Source organism: Molothrus aeneus, chromosome 5 (genome assembly GCF_037042795.1).
Source record: "Molothrus aeneus isolate 106 chromosome 5, BPBGC_Maene_1.0, whole genome shotgun sequence".
NCBI lineage: Eukaryota > Metazoa > Chordata > Aves > Passeriformes > Icteridae > Molothrus > Molothrus aeneus.
In genome coordinates this window covers 40,860,021-40,881,648 of record NC_089650.1, presented here as the reverse complement: position 1 = coordinate 40,881,648, position 21,628 = coordinate 40,860,021, and the positions used below count along the sequence as shown (strand labels likewise).

General features: G+C 35.9%; 1 protein-coding gene across 3 annotated transcripts in view; it reads left to right on the top strand.

The window, feature by feature from the left end:
• Nucleotides 1–21,628, top strand: part of TMEM117 (transmembrane protein 117) — a 180,624-nt gene that overhangs the window by 94,726 nt on the left and 64,270 nt on the right. For all 3 annotated transcript variants that reach the window (XM_066549909.1, XM_066549908.1, XM_066549906.1), the window contains exon 5: nucleotides 18,385–18,482. In XM_066549909.1, coding sequence (XP_066406006.1) covers nucleotides 18,385–18,482 — 98 coding nt within the window. The remainder of the gene's footprint in view (nucleotides 1–18,384; nucleotides 18,483–21,628) is intronic.

Genomic DNA, 21,628 nt, shown 5'->3' with positions numbered 1-21,628 from the left:
AGACAGCTTAAAAAGCCAAAAGCTTTGTTATTTTGATCCCAGGAAGCTAAGAATAGATTTTCAAGTCCCCAGTTTTGTTCATAAATGGAAAATTGTCATGAAACAATGTGAGCTATAGGAATCTGCTGCTAGTCATATTCCAACTGACAACTTAATCTATTCCTAATTATTGTTCCAGAATATTTATTGTTGGGTTTCTAATTTATAGTGCAGTTAATGAGAAAGGAGCATAGTCAGAAACCACAGGACTTATTTTCAAGATGGAATTTTGTTGCTATCACACTACTAAAAAGAAAGAAAATACGTTGCAAGTTCCTTACCTCTAAAACTTCTAAAAACTGCTAAAATAATTATGTTTAATGATATTTCTCTAAAGGGTGACACATTTGTATAATGCTAATATGTACAATGCTAATAAAATAGTGCAAGAATTTAAAAAACAGAAACTTCTTGGATCAGAAAAATATAGGCTCTAGAATGTGAAAGAAGACACACTCAAACTAATCAAATAGTCTAACAACAGTTAGAAAAGCAAGAATGACCAGAGGCAAAAGGTATTTTAGTTCTATTTCAGTATCTTTCTACAGCAGAATGAGTACTGTGAAATATTTTATTAAGGGCAGCCATATATATGGTGTCTGTGCTGACTGGCCATTCTGCTGTAAAAATAGTATAGATGTGTAAATACTATATATTTAGAATGTCATATAAGAATTTTGGCAGAGAAATGCCCTTCATAAATAACACCCTTCAGAAATATCCTGCATAGTGCTGAAATGAGGACTTTTATGATGCCATGGCCTAAAAAACACATGTAAATATGCCTTGGTTTGCTTGTGTATGCCCTTTTAACTGACACTAATTTTTCCATTTGAAGTACTTGGTTCTTTGCTTCAGTAACATTTCTGCAGCAGCAGAGTATCTTCAGCTCTTTGTCAGCCTGCTTTCTAGAAGTGCTTTCTTATTGCCCATTTCTGTTTTCTAGTATTTTGAATTTATTTTGCAAGTGAAAATTGCAGTGGAGTTGTGGCAGTGTAGGGACAATGCAGATTGCCAGAAAGTTGCTATACTTTGAGCTTTCTCACTGACTCCCAAAGAATATTTTTAGATCATTTTTTGTAACCAGAAGCATCAATGGAGAAAAACCCACAGAGAACAAAATTAATCTTTGAGCTTGTACAATAAAAAGTCTTAAGCCTTGAGATCCTTTATTTATACATTTAGGTAATGTTCTTTCATTATAGGAATGGGAAGATATTCAGTGAGACAAATCTGAGGATGGCATGCTGCTGGGAGGCAGGTGGCACACAGGACAGTATGAGGGTGGCCGATAGTCCAGTGTAATAGATTTCCCTGCCTTAGAGACTGGGGCAAAAGCTTGAGCCTGGGAATGCTGACTGCATTTGCCTTTGTAGTCTGTTAACTGCAGACTGTAAAGTCTTTGTGGCACTGGGACCTATGTCCCAGTTTAATTTTTTCAGGGTGTTAGTCTTTGCCAGTCAGATCATAGGAGGACAGACAGGCAAAAGTACCTCTTCTTATGTATAAATTAATATTTTTGTACTTGCATGTGTAGTCACTAAGTGACTACCACTTTTAAGTGTGCTATTAAAAACTCACCAGTAAGATAAACTAACGTAATTTTAAAAACTTCATCAAGTAATTTATTAGTCCAAAAGCCTACATCCTCCTTTTCCTCCTTGTGAGAGTGCTTAATATAAGTATTTGACAGAAGAAGTATGTAGATATGTAGATATGTATGTATCATACATGACACAGGAAATCAAATACTTGTTTGCTGTTTTTATGCTACCTTGATTGTTACACTGAAACAGCCAACAAATAATCATGTTTCTAATTATTTTAACCAATTGTATGCACCAGGTTGCAAATAACAGCTATAAATATACCCTGTTTACTGGTAATTCTCAGCATTTTTTGTTGTTTTGTTTTGGGCTTTGTGGGGTTTTTGGTAATTGCGTCAGAAATGGAAGAAACAATTTTACTGAAAATCATAGAAATATTTAGAAATATTGCTTTTTTAATAGTGACTGGCTGTAACTTTTAATACTAGCCATGGCTAAAGAACTGAGACTGAAGAATCTGATTCTGCAGTCAGTCCTTCCACAGCCTGATCCCCAGCTTGACTGCAAATTCTGTTTATAAATTGTTTGCAGGATTGTCCCAGACTTTTCATAGCTTTATTTTTGTATTGAAAATGATTGATAGCAGGCATACCTTTGTGGAAAGCCAGGGATACGTGGCTTTGCAATACTGGATTCAAGAGCTGTTCAGATATATGTCCAATATTATTGGAACCCAGAAGTTTTGTGGGTGAAGATACATTATCAGAGGTATCTGACACAGAGAACCTTCATTTGATAGTGATAATCATTTTCCTGTGTGTAGATCAGTACAGAAGAAGCCCCAATGAATCAACAGTTGGTAGAACATCATTCAGAACAATGAAAAACTCAAGTCTTCTCATGCTAAACTTAATTGAACTGCTGACTGCAGGATTACAACATGGTTTAACTTATTAGCCTAGTAACTGGAATGAAACATTCACATAAACATGAATCAGTACACATAAACATGAGTCAGTTTACCTTCATTACTTTTCATTTGGCATGGGAAAAAAAAATAGCAAATCCATATTTGCAAACCCAGCATAAGAAGCACAAGGGTGCAAAATGCATAGAAGTCAGGCCTGGGTCATAAAAATGAAAGCAATGTGTTGTGGTCCTTCAAGATTAATCTGCCTGTGTCTCAGGAGGCCAAAGCACGTTAGATCAGCTGCCTGTGAGCCAAAGCTAAGTGTAGATGTGTAGATGGCATTGCAGTCCACTGAGAAGACACTTCCTTGTCCTGGTGCCAGTTTTGAGTTTTCCTTGCTGGGCTCTCACATTGCTCCATAGTGGACCGAATGTTTTTGCAGACTTTACATAAAGTCTCTTCACATGTTTACCCAATGAGATAGTAAGGCTTATAAATCACTAAGCAATTTTCCATTGCTCCTCTCTGTTTCTTCAATGATTCATGACAGCACTGGATTCTGTGTGTTTTGAAGATATTTTAATTACTCATGAGTGTGAAAAATCTACAGACTACTCCAATTAGGTGTATTTTATATTTAGTAACTTCAGGTAGTATCTATTTTCTGCCTGTCTCTCAAGCATATGATGACACTGGGGTCTTAGACATGAACTTTCTGCTCCTGGAAGTTGTGTCTTTGATCTGCCTTGGCTTGGTTCTTGTCCTGTGGGTTGGTAGTTTGTCTTATTTGAACAGCTGTTTGGATTCCCTTTCAAACACTTCAGTAATTAATAGTCAATCTGAGATGTCCTATGAAATATTCTGGTTTAAAGCTGTAGTTTTCTTTAAAACTAGGATAATCTACCTGTCAGTGTCAATCCTTCTTTCTTTTGAAGGAAGTGTGAAGAGCTCTGAATTGGATCTCCGTTCTTTTGCAACTATACATTACTATGTCAATTTACTAAGATTATTTCAACTCATACTCTCATTTTTAGTATTATATCTTTTCCACACTTCTTACTCTGTCTTCCATCTCACTCTCTTTCTAGAATCTCTTTCAGTCATCTTTGACTGTCTATTTTCTTGTTTCATTTTCCTGTCAAAAAATGAAAAAAGGTTTTCAAAGCTGATAAGGGTCTTTATTAAACTTTGGGTTTGCGTAGGATTCAGGAGGCCCTATTGCAAACTAAAATGCCTGTATATACTGTATTTTTACATGAAAAATGCTTCATAGTAGACCTAAGGTCATATCAATTTTAGCTAATCTAGAACTGTAATCATATTTCATTATTCATCTGTTATAAAATGGTTTTGCCAATATACAGAGAGGAGCTGCAATTTTAATAAAATTGTTTACAGACATTACAAGTTTTCAAGCATATATAGATAAATTTTATATGCTTATATAAATAAACCTTAAAAATTCTGTTCCAATTTTTCAGCCAACTGACATGGACATTTTCATGAGATTCCTGCTTATGTGACAAAAGAAATCAGGGAATGTGTATTTCAGCTTTATGCATTATACATATGCTGAGCATCACTACTAATATTTGTCATTTATGCTTGAAGTGGTACCACAGTAATTAGGCTAGGTAGTAGTTAAACCAGCACTATTGCCTCCTAGGTTAATATCCTCCTGGGCTAAAATGCAAGTGCACCAGCCCAAGCTTAGTTTTCAACAGACTGTCTTTCAAACTGGAATTAGAGTGGAGTTGTCAGGTAAAATGTCACAGTGCTCTCATACCAATGGGCTACATAGTCCTGGGCTGGGTAATTTGAAAATGTACTTTTTTTGAGCAAGGACTTAGGATTAACAGTGAGAATTCAGAGGCATCAAAACTGTAGTCTAAGGACTGGTTCAAAGATGACCTAATGTAGTTAAGGCAGGGAGGATGAAACTTTAGTAAAGCAGAACATGCATATTTGATAGATGTAATTTATCTAAGAGGTGATGTAATTTAAAGTAAATCAGCTGTAGATATAAATTTACTTCAACTATTGCAGTAGTGGATATCCAGTAAAGATAGTATCTGTATATTTTCCCAGTTAAAGTGAATTTTTTGTCTCATATCACTTGAGAATATGTAGTTACTGTTTGAGAACACTAATAATCTGAGTCTTTGCTTTCTCTTCACAGTCATAAGGTAAAGATATATTTTTTTAAGTCCTTCTGTTTATGCTTAGCTTTTGTGTCTCATTTCTCAACAAAAATTTCTAGAAGATATTAAGAAAATATGTGGGCTCTGGAGGGCAGATTTACATTTCCCCAAAATGTGGTGGTTCCCTCCTTTTGCTAAGAGAGAAAGGCAAACAGCTGGAGCTCAGCCAAATGGTCTACTCAGAAAAGCCCAAATGGTAATGCTCCTGGGTTATGTTAATATCATAAGGAAGACATATATAAACATAGGCAGCATGACTAGAATAAAGGTGATTTCAGATTGTACATCAAAGCTAGTTCAAGCATGTAAATATAATCTGCATTTCATTTCCTGAGATCTCTGGGAGAAAAATCAGAACTACTTTGTCCAAGAAAATAATCAAAACACCTGATTGGCTGAATAAAAGAGGTAACTTAACAAAACAGTCAGAAGATAAGGGATAAATATTTTACTAAACACAGTATTTTGGTTTTTAGAGGCAGAAAGGTCAAAGTTTAAAGCAAAATAGGACAGTCTTGTTATATAGTCTCCATGGCATTATACTAAACTTAAAACAGCAGCTTCATTGGAAGCTGCTTATCATCATTATTAGTAGAGAATTTGCGGGTATTAGAGAACATCCATTATTGTTTTGTAAGAAAGAATTTAAGGTACTATTTACAAACCCTTCAAAAATTAGGGCATGAGAAATGGACAAAGTCTAAGAAAGATGTTGAGAAGAAGTCAACTGGTTTTCAACTAAATACCAGCCAGACAATTTTCAATGGAAGGTGCATGTTCTTAAGCAAAACACTGATTAAAATACTTAATCAAGTTAGCTGAGATGACAAACAAGAGCAGCTGTAGAGCAAAGATTGTACCATATCAGCTGTGCACACAGTATGGCTCAGCCTTGAGAAATGTCCACATGGGAAGTAGTAATTGACCACAAATTGTTGTTCAAAAGAGAATCTGATAAAAAAATCTGCTTTACACCATGTTGATAAAGCAGCACTTTTAATTTGCAACATCTGAACATTTAAGAAAACTAACTTTCCCTTTCATGTTAAGTTGGTCTCCTTGAGCTTTTTCTCCTTTGTTCTTTTTTGAAAGAATGTATTGGTTCTCACTGGAGTGTTTCTTATAAATATGTATAAGGCAAAGTATGTTTTAATGAGTGACCATTAGCTGATTTCCCATGGTCTTGTATGTAGACAGTAGATAAAAAACCAAACATGTCTAACTAATGGCAAATAACTGTGGACCCATGATCTAAGGTTGCTCGCTTTCTTCTAAGTGACATCAATCCTGCTTCCCCATGGGATGAATGTTTGCAGATGGATAGTCATACATAAGAAGCCAAAAAAGAAAACCTGAAAAAAACCCCTTGATTCTTTGTTTATATAAGATATATTAAATTTCAAATGAAAGTGTACCAGGGGCTGAAAAACAACTGTATTTTAAGGATTGTGTTCTCAAGTGTCCCTAAAAGTGGAACAAATTTCTTTCCATTCTCTTTGAATGTTCTCTTTGCCCAGAGGTCCTGGTATTCTTTCACTTCTTATTGAACAAAACCAACAAAGGTACAAAGTTCTGCCTATGCCCAGTAACTAAGCATTTTGGTTAAACACTGCTATTTTCTATAGCCAAGGGCATGTGAGAATGCAGTGTTACTACCAATCATTTCTAGCAATCATTGACTTCCCAGTCTGCAGAACCACTTATCTACTTACTGTCAAATTGGCTGTGGAACATATTTCGGCACAAGTCCAGAAGGGAGTGTAAAATTCTGTTCCTAGAGATACTGCAATTTCTCTCAGCTCTCTTTTTGCTGCGCCTCCTTTTCTGAAATCCTCTCTAGAAACCCAACAAGTACTTAAGAATTCTTCACAAACTCTTATCCCCTGTGTGTCTTCAGTATTCTTCCCAAACAAGGATCAGTGCAAAACATTTTCAGTTGTATCCATTAATGTTTAATAACCAGCTTCCCCTTTGGTGCTTACTGTACAGAAAAATATCAATATTTGGAGCTGTTAAAATTTGTAATATTTTTTCTTGACTTGGAAGTAGCAGCAATTTTATCTGAAAGCCAAAGTGGAGTTTTCTGTGATATAAGAGTGTCTTATCCTCTGCTTTATTTGGAGGCATCAAATTTGGTGGAGAGTCTACAAAAACATGAACCTTAAAACCTGAATGAAAATAAAATGAAACTTAATGGTGATATCTTTCTTAATTTGGTATATCTGAGTTAAGCCAATCACACAATTTTAAGGGAATAGTAGTATCACTTGAAATCCTCAAGGCCTTCAATATTATGATTTTTTAAGAGAGACAACTTTAGTTATGATCTCAATTTTTTTAATAACTAATCCCAAAAGTTCCCTATTTAGGGAATAGGGACATTCATTTTGTGTTCTCCTTTCAGCACTGAGAATTCCTTGAACAATGCCAATACAGTTTAAGAGTAATCATTATTTCTCAGCTTTCTAATCAGATGCTACATTCTCTTGTGAATTTTTGATGGGTATTTTTACATTTTAATTATAATTTGAATTGTTAAAAAATTACCTAGGTTTTCTTAAAGAACATAATCCAACAGGAAAAATAATTGACTGACTTTTCAAAACAAAATATTTGTTATTCAGAATAGCAAATGACTTTCCAACAGAGTCTGGAGATTTTCTCCTGTTGAAGTGAAACTGGTGCTAATCACCTTCTGCTGAATACCTTCCATGAGTACTCTTTATTCTGAAAGTTAGACCAAAGTAATTATTTACCATTTAAAGAGGATTGAACAAAACTGTGGCCATGCTTGCACCTCAAGTGCAGAATTGCACAGAAAATGGGGACAAATAGAAGGATTTATAACTTGTTGGTGGATTATGTTCTCAGTGTGATTGTAGCTTCAGTATAAAAATGTAATTAAAAACAATTAATGATGCTGCCCAAAAATCTGTCAAGGGACCAGCAGCTGCACATAAATATTATTCTAGTATAATCCTTTACAGTATGATAAAGAAAATATGGGAAAGAGCCAATGTAAAGTTTTTCAGAAGTGCTTCATGAATTTTTTCAGTTTGTTTTCCAGTAAGAGTTTGCATGAGAAACTTGTTTTGTGCAGAATTTCTCTCATTCTCTATTTAGACTGAAAATATTGTCATGTATTAGCTGTGTTTGCCTTGAGTGCAGAACAGAAAAGGCCATGTAGAGGAAGTTTCAAGTTCCCCTTTACTTACTCAAGGAATGAAATGGATTGAAACCACTCTGAGCTGTCAGTACATCACAGCCTTGAATCAACTGGAAAAGCAGCACGGTGCCAGCAGCATGGAGATGGATTTTCATTTAATTAGGTGCCTTGTTCTGGCAAGAGGAGAGAGGCGAGTGTGTCAGCAGAGTGGCCTGTGTGCCTCCTGCCCAGTGCTGGGGGCATCCCAGTGTTCAGATGGTTCTCCTGTGGTTCTGAGCCTGGGTGCAGAGAGTAAGCATCAGAGCTTGAAATCACATTCTTCATTCAAACATATTCATTACTCTTTGCTAGGTTCTGCATTATGTAGACAACAGTAGAGAATTTTGAAATATATGCTTTTTCTAACTTATATTTACCCTATTTAACTGTTGATCTAGAAAAAAATGTGTAAAGTGAAATCAGTTCCCAAAAATCAAGTGTCAGAAACACCCATTGTATCTCACATTCACTCATTCATAACAAGATACTCCCTCATTAGTCGCTAAGTGGAAGTTAATGGCAACCTCCCAAATAATTAATTGGAAATATGCTATTGTTACAAAGCATTGTCACAAAGGTTACATTTTTGGCTTCCTCACATGTCACCGAATCACACTAACACTGTGTACTCAAGTGTTGGACAAGTGTTATTTATACATTTGTTGTTCTTCTTTCATCCCTTAACTCACCAAATATAATTTTAAAATATTTGTGGGAAAGGAGAAGGCTTGTGAAAGGCACCAAGTGACATGTGTGTTGTCAGTTTTTTCTGAAGAGCAAGAATTTCAAAACTACGATTGTCAGAGCAGCAAATGCTGACCTTCTGGCATTCAAAACATAGACTACACAGACGTTGCATTGACAGTTTAAACTCTAACTGTGAGTCTCTGAGGGCATCATGATACAAATAAAAATGATGGCACTGCTCAAGAGTAATAGCTAATGGCCCATGCAGAAAGCTGTCTGCATCTGTTAGAGCACATGGGTATGTGCAAGTGTTACTGAGAATACTGTTGGAGATGTTGAAAGAAGACGGGCCTGAAATTAAATTTGATCAGTAGAAACCTTTGTCTTGTGAACCTGTCTGGCATGGGACTCCTTCAAGTCTTGGGAACTGATATTTATTCCATGCCTAAGCTGATGTTCTGCTCTACAGCAGGTACTCCGATAAGCTTCCTGTTTGCAAAGTCCAGAAGAAGTGTCTTTAGAGACATTTCTACTCGTCATTCTTTAGAGACACAACTACTCCTTGTCATTCCAGAATGGCTAGAAATCTATCCAGAACAGCTCAGCATCTGTGTTGTATTGTGCCAAATAAAACCAGAATTTGTTCCCAGTTTTTCATTGCTGCAGATAGTGACTTCCCTGAATTCTATGTGCTGTGTGGGGCCGGGCAGTTGAACTTGTCTGTGACAGGTACATTCAGACATCAAAAATTTTGCTTAGGATAAAACAGTCCCAGAGGATGAACCACACCTTAATTACTGTGTGCCACCATTTGGTGTATAGTTTCATATATGCTAAAACAAAACCTCTGTGATTATGGGATGTGATTTTACAGCTCAAAGCTGGGAACTTGTTAATGCTGAGGTAAATAAGGAAATGCTCACATTCCTCCAATATTCCAAAATGTTATGGATCCAAACCTAATTTTAAAACTGCTATTTGAATTTTGAGTAAAAATTCCCTTTCAACATGAACTAATTTTGAACCTTCTGCCATAGACTACCTCTGTACTAATCAAGGGGCTGGCTCAATTCTTTCTTCTGTGCTTTGGTTTGTAGATAGCTGTACAATGTAATTCATAGGATTAAAGATAGGATAAGTTGTGAAGAGTCTGATTCTGCAGCTGCAGAAGATGGGGAGACTTGAAGGTTACAACTTGGCCTAGGTGTGTCTTTAGAATTAAAGTCAATGCATAATGCCTATGACATTGGTTAAGATATAAGCACTGTTAGATCCAAGACTAAAAATGGGCACACTGATTTGACTGCTTTAAGCAATAGTCTACTGCACAGAAGAAAACCAATGCACCTTTGGCATCATTCCCTAGAAAATTTTGCAGTTTTAGTCTCAAAAATACAGAAACACATCCTGTGGAAACATAGGAAAGTACTTCTGTCTCTGATGTTTGTATTGGCTGGCTCTGCTCCCTAGGTTGTGTTACCCTTTTGTGATATGACTTCTTCATTCTCTAAAATCCTTTGCTAAAATCCTCCAGGACCTGCCAAAGGAACTCTAAGGATTCTCTAAGTATCTTTTCCTGATAAAGCCTACTTTTTAGGCATAGGATGTGTGAATACAGCCCTTTCCCATGGCAAAACCTCATCACCTATGAGCCATCACATATGTCATTAATTGGATTAATGACACTTGGGTGAGAAACACTTAAAAATGTAGGAAATGTTGGGATTTATGTTATCAGACTTTCAGTGCCAGCAGTGTGATCATCCGAGTAGGTTCTGATTTAGAGTGAAGAAAAATAGGTACATCTTCACAACGGAATCTATTTTGAAGTGAATTTCACCTCAGAAATACTTTTTCTTTTCAGTGACTATAAAAAGAATCTACATTGATTTAGACGCATGTGTCATTGCCTCAAACATGGCATGACTTCTGTCTCTGGCCTTTCACCTGAACCACCAAGCTCTCTAAATGACTAAAGCAAGCTTTCCTGTCATTACAATCTAAAATGGAACTGAGGTGAACGCCTTAAATGAAAATCATGATGTGGCTTTATATCTTGCACTTTGTCTGTAATATGTGACATTACCCAGACCTCTGCTTCTGCATTTGTAACACCAATAAGGAAGCTGTAAAGCAAGGAAAAAAGTCTTCTGAAATGTGCTGTCAATGATTATATAAACAGCAAGTGCTTGCCACATGGCAGCCAGGACATTTTGTTGCACGTATATAGTGATTTGTGTGCACAGTAGGGACTTGAAACATTAGGAAAGGAAATGGCACAGCTTAGAGATTTTCTGCAGAAGCTCTGCTTCAATTGTAAAATTGATCCTAAACAGTTACTTATGTGTATGAACTGTCAAGGAATTTCCAGTTAAAAGAATTTTTAAAATTTTTTTTTAAATTTTAGATTTGGCTTTTAAGAAAAGCAAAATCTATTTAGAAATTATTTCTTCTGGTACTGAAATACAAAGTATAATTTCCAGAATAAATTGAATAGACTTAAAATAATTGCAGACCAGATTTCTCCCTAACTCAGCTTTTGATATCTAAAGTTTTTTACCAGAAATTCATTGTGGTCTAGATGTTGGCTTTGTGGAGCATTCTGTCCTAAATGAATTTGGAAATTGAAAGGAAATGCTGGCAGAAGTGACTTTTCTAAAGTTGAGCCTAAAGTGTATATATTTTTAGTTCTTGCCATCTTGTTGAGTTGTTATCCCAGCATGGATTGCACAGAAACCATTATGACAATACCAGAACCAAATCAAGACATTCCAGCTAAAAATGAAGAGGCTTGCTGCTTCCTCAGTGGGTGGAGAAATAAATTTGCATGGATCAGTAAAGATAGCATTAATTAACATAAGCCTCCTCCATGTTTATGCAGAAGAAGTTCTTTAACTGGTTTTGGTGGATATTTGGGTGTAAGACAGTACACATGTCCAAATGTTGTGGTTTGGGAGCATAAAAGCTCATAAGAGCAATACTTAGAGCATGGTGGGAGATATGCAAATGCACAAAATTGTACTGGAGGCCATTGTGGGAGCCACAAAAGTGAACCATAATATTCTTTACCGCTCATCTTGGTTACTGAATTGTGACAGCAATTTAATGTTGTTTTTCAGGGTTTACTTATTAGAACAGTATGTGTTCGTAAGACAGAACAATGTTTTGGCTCTGACTAAAATGAGAAAACAATAAAAAATGTATTGAAGGGGCCATTTTGTCTCTGTGATCGCTGTTGCTTTGAAAATGCAAATATGAAACGAATTCATTGCCATTAAATTGAAGGAGAAGAAACCTAAAAAAAGCTTCATTCTTTTTAAGGGTAGAAATCAACTAAATTAGGAATGCTACAAAATAGAGGAAGCTGACAAACTTTAAAATCTAGTAGTGTATTTACAGCTGACTAATAATATTTATCTTAAAAAATATTGCCCCCCTTATAGATCTGTAAATCTAATTACAAATATTTGTTAAATTTGTTTTCAAACACACATTTTGTTTATTCTAAAATGCAGCAGAGGGGATTGAAATAAATTAACAGTTATTTCAGAAGAATGTGTAACAAAGTTCTTGACACTTCTGCTCAACTGCCAAAACTATTTCAGAATTAAAAGAAGCATTGCAAATTATCATGTGTAAGCTGTGTAACAGTTGAGATACGATCACAGAATCACAGAATTGTAAGGGTTGGAAGGGACTTCTGAAGACCATCTAGTCCAAACCCCTGTCAAAACAGAGTCACCTAGAGCAGGTGACACAGGAATGTGTCCAGGTGGGTATGGAATGGCTCCAGAGGAGGGAGACTCCACAAGCTCTGTGGGCCTGTTCCAGTTCTCTGCAACTGTCTGTGTGAAGCAGTTCCTCCTCATGTTGAGGTAGAAGTTCTTTTTTCTTGGTTTATGGCCACTGCTCCTTGTCGTGTCGCTGGGTACCACTGAAAAGAGCCTGGCACCATCCTCTTGGCACCTGCCTTTGAGGTATTTATATGTATTGAGATCCCCTCTTAGTCTTCTCCAGACCAAACAGGCCCAGATCCCACAGTGTCTCCTCATAAGAAGAGATGCTCCAGACCCCCCACATCATCACTGTGGTCTCCTCTGGACCCTCCCCAGTAGGTCTTTGCCCTTGTGAATTGTGGAGCCCAGAACTGACACAGCACTCCAGATGTGGCCTCACTAGGGCCAAGAGAAGGAGCAAGATCACCTCCCTCAACCTGCTGGCCACGCTCTTCCCAATGCACTCCAGAATACCATTGGCCCTCCTGGCCACAAGGACACTGCTGGCTCATAGTCAGCTTGCACCCTCCAGGTTCCCCAAGCCCTTCTCCACAAAGCTGCTTCCAGGAGGTCAGCCCCAGCCTGTGCTAGCACTTGGGGTTATTCCTCCCCAGGTGCAGGATCCTGATTTGCATTCTCTGAACCTCATTAGGTTTCTTTCTGCTCAACTCTCCAGCCTACCACGGTCCCACTGAACAGCAGCAGAGCCTTCAAGTATATCAACCACCCCCCACAGTTTTACATCATCTGCAGACTTCATGAGGTTTAATGACACTTTGGTGAGAAACACCAAAAAATGTAGGAAACCATGTTGGGATTTATGTTATCAGGCTTCCAGTGCCATTCTATCTCTCTGGCCTCATTGCTGATAGAAAAGTTAAGACTTGTCCCAGTATTGATCCCTGGGGAACACCACTGACTACAGGCTTCCAACTGGATCCTACTTGGCTGACCACAACCCTCTGAGTTCTGCCATTCAGCCAGTTCTTGATCCACCTCACTGTCCATTCATCTGACCCACAATTTCTGAGCTTATCCATGATGTTATTATGGGAAACAGAGTCAAAAGCCTTGCTGGAGTTGAGACAACATCAGCTATCCTACCCTTGTTGACCCATCCTGTCATGCCATCATAGAGGAGTATCAGACTGGTCACCATGCACAGAAGAGAATTTTCTCACAGAAATCCAGATGAAAAAAGCATAAAAACATTTTCCCTATAGGTTGCTTTTTTGCATAAGGTGAACAGCTCCACAGTTTTTATATATTTCAAAGAAGAGAAAAGTGGTGGATAGAAACTTTTAATGACTGAGTACTGAATGTTTGGTATATGATCACTGTGGTGTAGTACAGTACTTAAAGATTGAGATATGATAAAGAATTGATGTGCAGTTAGTGGGACACCTATATATAGCTCTTACCTAAAAGCACATAACAGCAAGGCAAGGGAAGTGTATCCCCTCAGCGGTGTGCATTAGCTCTCATTGACTTCACACTCTGACTTCAGAAAACATAATTACTTTAACCTGATTTAGCCCTTGTTTTTTCTAGAAATAAAACTCACATGCTTTTCAGAAACACACAGGCAGTATTCAGTCTTTGCAAAACTATTGATGGATTCTTTTGATGAGGAATTCAGTGTTCATAATCTTACCATGGGAAACTGCCCTCTGGCCTGTCCTGTCACTATGGCATCCTTATAATTTCTAAAAGATTTTAGAAATTATGATATTTACTGATATCAATGAAATGCCCCAGTTGCAGGACTGAAAATAATGTTTCTTGATTTGAGTTTGGGGTGAGTGGAGATGGGCACGTTATGCTCTATTAAAAGGCTGAGTGCCAAGTGCTACTTATATAGAGGTTACTTAATATAGTGCTACTTACAAAGCGGTTTATGATTTAAAATAAGATATTTAAATTTGTAAGATTATAAAAATTGAAAAAAATGAAAACTTTTAATACTTGAATAATGTATTTGACAGTGGTAGAGATAGGTATATTTTGGCAAATGCAGTTATCCAGGGTACTCAGTTTTCCAACAATAACACCTTGATGTCCTGTCCTTCTGGCTGAGTAGTTGCACACAAACAAGCAGCTTTTTTACCGATTTTTATGTTGGAGTCCTACTGTCCATTAGACTTTTTGCTAATCATTGCATTGTCAAAAGAATACAAAAATATTTCATATTTTTTCATTTGGTTTGTGTTTTCAGGCTTTTCTTGTGGATCAAAGATTCTTCTACCTACTGTTGAATTCTGGAGGGCTGCTCTTACCCTGTTTTGATGCTTTATCCAAATATGAATAAAGCAATGAAAATTCTCTGTTAAGGGCTTGTCTCCACTTCATGAATATTGCAGCATAGAATATATTGTGTCCTAAAGCCCAGAGTCCATTTTCTCTAGCAATAAACAGTTTCTGTAGCTGCTTATATGAAGAAGTGCCACTATCAAACCAACTGATATAGTTTTATATTTCTACATTTCTAAAATGCAGTTTGTCAGATGAAAGCAGCTTGGCCAGCAGCCTGTGCCACATCAGTTTTCTGAGGGTTATCTCTTAGTGCTCTGAAGATGATGATAGCATAGTTCCTGGTCATGGAGCATTTGGGTGATACTTTGTAGGCATGACCAAAGTATGAGGCCATTTTCTTGGTTTTTTTTTTTTTCTTTTTTTTGTTTTGTTTGTTTGTTTGGTTTTGTTTGTTTGTTTGTTTTTTTCCCAAGGAAATTTCAGTTGCTGTTAACTTAGAAGGGATTCTTTGCCTTAGCTGACACTCCCAGTGCAGAGGTTGTCTCTGCTGGGAAGGGAAGGACCCTGTGAGGTATAACACAGCGCCACTTGACATGAGTGTCTGCAGAGAGATGTAAAGTATGTGCAGAGTATCCTGAAGAATAGCCTCAAAGAGTAACTGCAAAGAAGGAATAAATGATCCTTAAGGTGTCTTACTGCACCACTTGGTGCCTCTCAGATACCTTAGGTACCTTACTCTTTTGTTGGGGTTTTTTTATTTGAAGTTTTTTATGATTTTGCTTTCTGCACTTTTTGTCTGAGTAAGTTACTTGCTCTGAATGACTTTGAATCCCAGATTGTTTCTTCTGTGTGATACAATATAATATTACAAATTATTGTATTATATATTGTAAAATAGTAGCTATCATAGGCCAGGTTGGATGGGGCTCTGAACGACCTGGTCTAGTGTCAGGTGTCCCTGCCCATGGCAGGGTGGGGTTGGAACTAGAGGATCTGTAAGGTCCCTTCCAACCCAAGCCTTTCTGTGGTTTGATGATTATATCAAACATCAAAAGGATCATATCAAAATGAAGAATTTTATTTTTCTGTAACAGAAAAATGGGAATCATAACATTTTGCTATTAATGACAGCAATATATCTTTTTTAAACCATTATGAGTTAGCCTCATAATTAATATAATGTAATATGAATAGTTGATAAAGTCATATTTTATAGGGCAAAATAAAAATTAAGATGCCATAATATATATAAAACATAGTAATTATTAATGGAAATTGAGTTTTTTGTGGCATTTGCGTAACTTATGAAGTCAGGCAGCGTGTGTGATACAGCTTTGCTTTTACAATTTAGTATAGTGTAACTGTTTCTCTCTCATGAGACTCTGAATAAAATGAAAATGTATACCCTGTCTGTATGTTGGGGCCATTCCTTTTTGAACTGAAGCAGTGTAATTATTGATTAAAGTATATTGCATCTCCTAGTTCAAGAAAAAAATGTATTAATTAATTACATTATAAGTGGCTTTCCCTATTTTATTTTGATTATGTAAGATGCAGGCAGACATTTACTAAAGTGTCCAATTTTTTTTTCTATTCCCATGTAACAGCAATGTTTTCAAACATAGTCCAGTAAAGCAGAAATAAATGTATGCTGTCCAGGAATTACATTGTGAAATACAAATAGAGAAAGAAAAACACACACATTTCTTTACATGAAGTTCTGCAAATTAAATTCAAATTTATATTTTTTTCTTTTTCTAAGACCAATGGTTATTTAATATATACTTAAAACTTGTCTGCTGTATGACAGTGTTGAGTGCTTTTCTCCTGTGACCTGTTTTCTACAGTGACTGTCCTTGACCAAATCAGAAAATGAATTTTATTTCTCTAGTGCAAAAGGTAATTGGATTTTTCTTTATGGAATGCATCCCTTTAATGACTGTCTCTGCTTTAGCCAATTTAGCTGCAACTGACCTGACATTGATCTGGTGATATGACTTTAAAAAAATGCCAGAGTTGGGAGATGAAAGACCAGCTATTTGGTATCAGAAAAACATTGCCTGCCTCATCTTGCCATTTTCCTCAGAAAATATCTCCATCTCGAGTGTCATTCTTATGAAACATGCTCCTTTGGTAATTGGTCATAGAGCTGCAAATTGCATCCTTCTCCCAAATATAATAATTTTCCAGAAAGCATCTGGAGAAACTATTTTGAAACTTGAATAAAGCCTCTTGAAATAGCTGCTCTTCTTTGCAAATATTCATTACTAGGTAGACTATTCCTAAGAGGACAAAAAAGTGTTACTAAATGAATTGAATTAAATCTTTACAGAAGTCTTGTTCAGCATTAAATATTTATTGAAATATTTATTTAGATAATTGGGATCTTATTAAAAAATATTATAGCTTGCTGATCAGAGAAAATATTTATCCACATTAAACAGTTATTAAAGGTGGTATTTTAGGATATTATCTGTTCTTTGTTAAGGTTAGGTTTAAAGGAATAATAAAAATTCTAGAATATACATTTCTATTCATTTAACATAGTCATTATCCTTTCAACCTAGCCCAGGCTAATACACTGAAGTCTTTTAACCCCAAATGGACTTGAAGACAAAATTTAGCAGTTGAATCTATTTTTAATTTACTCATTGGCCACATGTTCTCTTTGATAAACACTCTTAATGCCATTGATTGAAAGTAGTAGCTTACACTCTGTATGACAAACTGGATTTTAAAGCATCTGTGAAATTTTGTCTTCAGTTTGAAATTATTTCTTTCTGGAATCTTAAGATTTATTTTCATTTTGATCACAACACAGTAATTTCCCACTCTGTACTGATAACGGTGATGTGGAATTTGGTTTACTTATCTGCATTTTGAAGCAGGTGGTCACCCCCATTTCCTTTATCTGATCAATTATTTCTAAAATCTTTATAAATGGATAGGCTTTCCACTCTGCATCTTTTGCACAATAGAATTTATGAGTCTATTGGGATGTAACTTCTGGTGCTTTTTAGTACAGTTAATTTGAAGTAAATGGATATGAAAACACAGCTTCCCAAAGAAGCAGGTGCCTGAGGGGTATTCACCTCCCTCAGTGAGCTGAAAGTCATTTTTAATACTTCCATAAAATAAAGTACTACCACCCAGAAGTACTGCATACATATGAGTATCTGGACAGAGAAACAGATGGTCTCTTTAGACAGGAATTATGAAAATGAGAATAAATATTTCATACTTTTAAAAATTTTTGCAAGTTTTAAGGGTTTTTTTCTGTTGCCAGTCCCAAGTATGCTTTTTTTACTGATAGCAGGAACTGAGAGGACATTATAAATGTTATGAGTGCTTAATGCACAGGCTTCCACTCCCTAGCTGCAGTTCTGATCTCAAGAGTGGAAATTCTGCTGATGCTGCTCTCAGGGAAGTGCTTCTCCTCTCCCAGATTGGGCCAGAAAGCTTCACAGCCACAGGGGAATGTAACTCACCTCCTGTAGGTTCCTGTAACTTTCAGATTGGTTCCTCTTATCTTCTTACCTTTGGATCTCTACAGGTTTCATTGTTTCTCAAGGAGTTGCATGCACTTCTAGAGGCAGAATATGTAGCCCAATATTCATTCTCTTGATTGCAAATAACACTGGACACACTATTAGTCTACTGTCTGTTGAGCTGTGCCACACGTAAATAAAAATGTTCCTAAAGTCCTTGCTAGTACTGCCTTATGTAGCATGAGTGTAACTGTCTGCTATTTCTTCTTTCTCTGTAGGTCACAGATATGATGCTTCAGGATAAACCCTACCCAGACTGGGGAAAGTCTGCCAGAGCTTTCTGGAAGAAGGGAAACATTAGGATCATTTTATTCTGGTAGGAAAATAGTAAAATCAAATTACTGTAAACAAATCTTTTATGGAGCATTGAAAAACATGTCTTCTATGACTGTGTGTGGCAGAAAGAGATATGGTTGAAAAAAAGGGTAAATCTGATCTAAATAAAAATTGTAAAAATGGTATATGAGTGAGGAATTCCTAGTCAAAAGAGTTGGTATAGAAATATAATTTTTAAATTTATTTATAAAGTTTCTTTTATTCTATTTTGGTGCTTTATAATTGAGTTGTGAAATTTTTGCTATATGTGATAGTATTTGGGTGTTCCACTGTTAATTCCTTGTAATAAAGTAGATATTTGGATTTCTTTTTGTGACCATGAAATTAATTATAGAAATTCCTTGAATTACCACATGAATAGGATTAAAAACGTCACATCAGTCTCAGATAATGAAGAAAAATATTAAAAAGCAACGCAGAAAGCTGTGAGGGTTAAGAGTTTATTTCACCTTAAATGTAGCCTCTTCCAGATAAATTCCAGACAAATGTAGCTGTTGAAACAGAACACAAATTATGACAGGAAAAATGGAAGATGGAGAATATATATATATTCTAAGAAGCAGTCTGAAGACCTTATAGCTGAAGATATGAGAAATAGCAAAGATTTTTTCAATTATATCAGAACCAGAAAAACTCATGAAAGTGTCATCAGACCTACTGTTTTTAAAAGAACAGATTTCAAAAGAACTCTTACAAAGAAGCTGAAAGATTTATTTGTATGGAGTCTCCTACAGAAAATGCAATTAGCTATCCTGCACTTTAAAAAAGTAAAAATAAGCTATTTTATTAAGTTGAGGCAATAAAGGAAATAGTAAGAGAAATTTGAAAGGAAAGTGGAATCAGATGGCTGATTGGCTACACACAAAGCTTATAAGAAACTGAAGGGGTTGAGCTGATGCAAATTTTATTAGCACTTAATTGCCTATTGAAAAATTGAATATTAAAATTTGGATATTGTTTTGCTTTTTCTGCCTTTTTTTCCAGCAAACTAGTAATATCCTACTGGCCTGCAACTCTGAGTTCAGTTTTAGCTAAATAGATTGAATATATGAGTATATATTATAGACCATTATATATCAATAATGGAATTAGGAGCAAAACTTTAGATCAATTTCTGCTAAAGGAAGCCAGGGAATCTTTGCTGAAAGAAAACCTTCTCAGATCTGTCAGAACTGTATGCACATGTCATCCAAGTAATGGTTGAAGGAGAAATGCTTGGTATAATTTATTTGGACTTTCCCAAGGGTTTTGACAAAGTTCTTTACTGAGTGCAATTAAGAAAACTAGTAAGACTAAGTGTGCTAACATTTAGAAATCATCTCAGCAATGTGCAGTGAAAGTTATGAATAAGATAATAATTTTCTGCTACATTGATAAGGCTGAGGAGTTATGCTATTTAATGTTTGAAGCAGTATTCATTATTTATATACATCATAAATATTAGTGACGTGACAGAATTTAAAGATTAAGTTAATAATATGAAAAATGCATGAAAGAGTGATCTTAGAAAACTAGGTGAAAAAAATAATGTGACTGAATACTTGAGTTATAGAAGAGGGTGAGGGGATTCAAGCAGCTCCTTGTCATCACTGCAGAATGTGCAGAGGAAGATTCTGTCTCTGTGCAGGGATGGGCAAAAAGGTAAAGCAGATGTATCAAAATAATTCACAGACAGGTGCCAAGTGGGCAGCCAATGATCACAATGTCTTCTGAGCAAAAAGCTCAGTCTAAAACATCATTGATTTTTTTCACCCTTGACTGAAGGAAAGCTTTGTCTGAAAGACTGAAAAGGAGATTAGTTAAGATTTAAGAAAAAAACTTAATTACATGAAAAGACTGGAAAAATGGGAAAAAAGGATTAAAGGCAAGGTGACATGATAGTTTTCAAATTTATATGCCAGACTGGGAGACCAATAAAACCGTATTAAAATTACTTAAATATTATTGCAAGCAATTTTCTTCTACTCTGAAATGTTAAAAATCTTTATTTTATTTCTAAAAATAGTCAGAGACAAATCCTACCAAAAGTTCAATATAGAGATAAGTAAAAAAAGAAAAGGTTTTCATCCAAGAACCTCATACAAAAGGGTATGCTCAAAACCTAAAGGGTGACATAGATGCTTTTATTTTTAGCTTTAAGCAGTGAAATAAAATTGCCTGGATGATAGTTTATATTCTGTAGACATTATTTATATAGTGCAAATTAGACATCAGTAAAAGTAAATTTTTTGTTTTCTCCTCCAGGTAGGAAAAATAAAGGAGTGACAATATTAAGCATGGTAACATGGGGTTTTTGTATTTACTTTATTGTTGCTTAAGCAATGTGATGTGTATAGCCTCATTTTTGAAATGTCCTAAATGAAGCATCCTCAACAGTGTGTCCTGCACAGATACTGGTAGGTCAAAATCCATTTATTCAGGACATTTTCTAGTAGCACAGCTGCTTAGTAGAGCTACTGCAACACTGTGAACTGTATTTTTATTATTCCTAGTATAGATATATGATACACAGTCTAAAGTGGTCGATGATATGAAAACCTTAGATACAAACTTGACTTGTTTTTCTGCTAGTGTCTTTTTTATTTTTGTGTTTACTTTGCAAAATTAGAAAACTTCTGTAAATGTACCAAAGATGGATGGATTGTAAAGGTGGTTAATGCACCATCCATTTATTTATGATAGTTAATTTGTGACTGCTTTGTTTCTCATTTGTAAATGTTTTAAGTTCTCCAATGCAACTAATTCACAAAGGTTTTGATTTATCTTATCATCTCCTGTTCTAAATCATTCTCTGGAAGCATTGTCAGCAACTGCTTGTTGGTTGCTCCTGAGGATTCTGGCTGACTTCTGAATTTCTTCACAATGTAATTCTTCCACAAATAGCTCATCTAGCTAAAGAATGATCAGTTGCTATTTGCCTTTGTGTAGTCCATCACTAAGGAGTTCTTTGAAGTGCCTTCAACTTTTTTGGAAGTCAGAGAGAGGTTGTCTTTTTTTTTTTTTTTTTTCATAAAGGTCTCCATCTTGGTCATTTCCAGCTCTGCTCATGGCTAATTGCAGCATTCTGAGACAGCTCTGTATAATGCTGTTATATTGCTAAATGATGCAATGCAAATACAAACACAC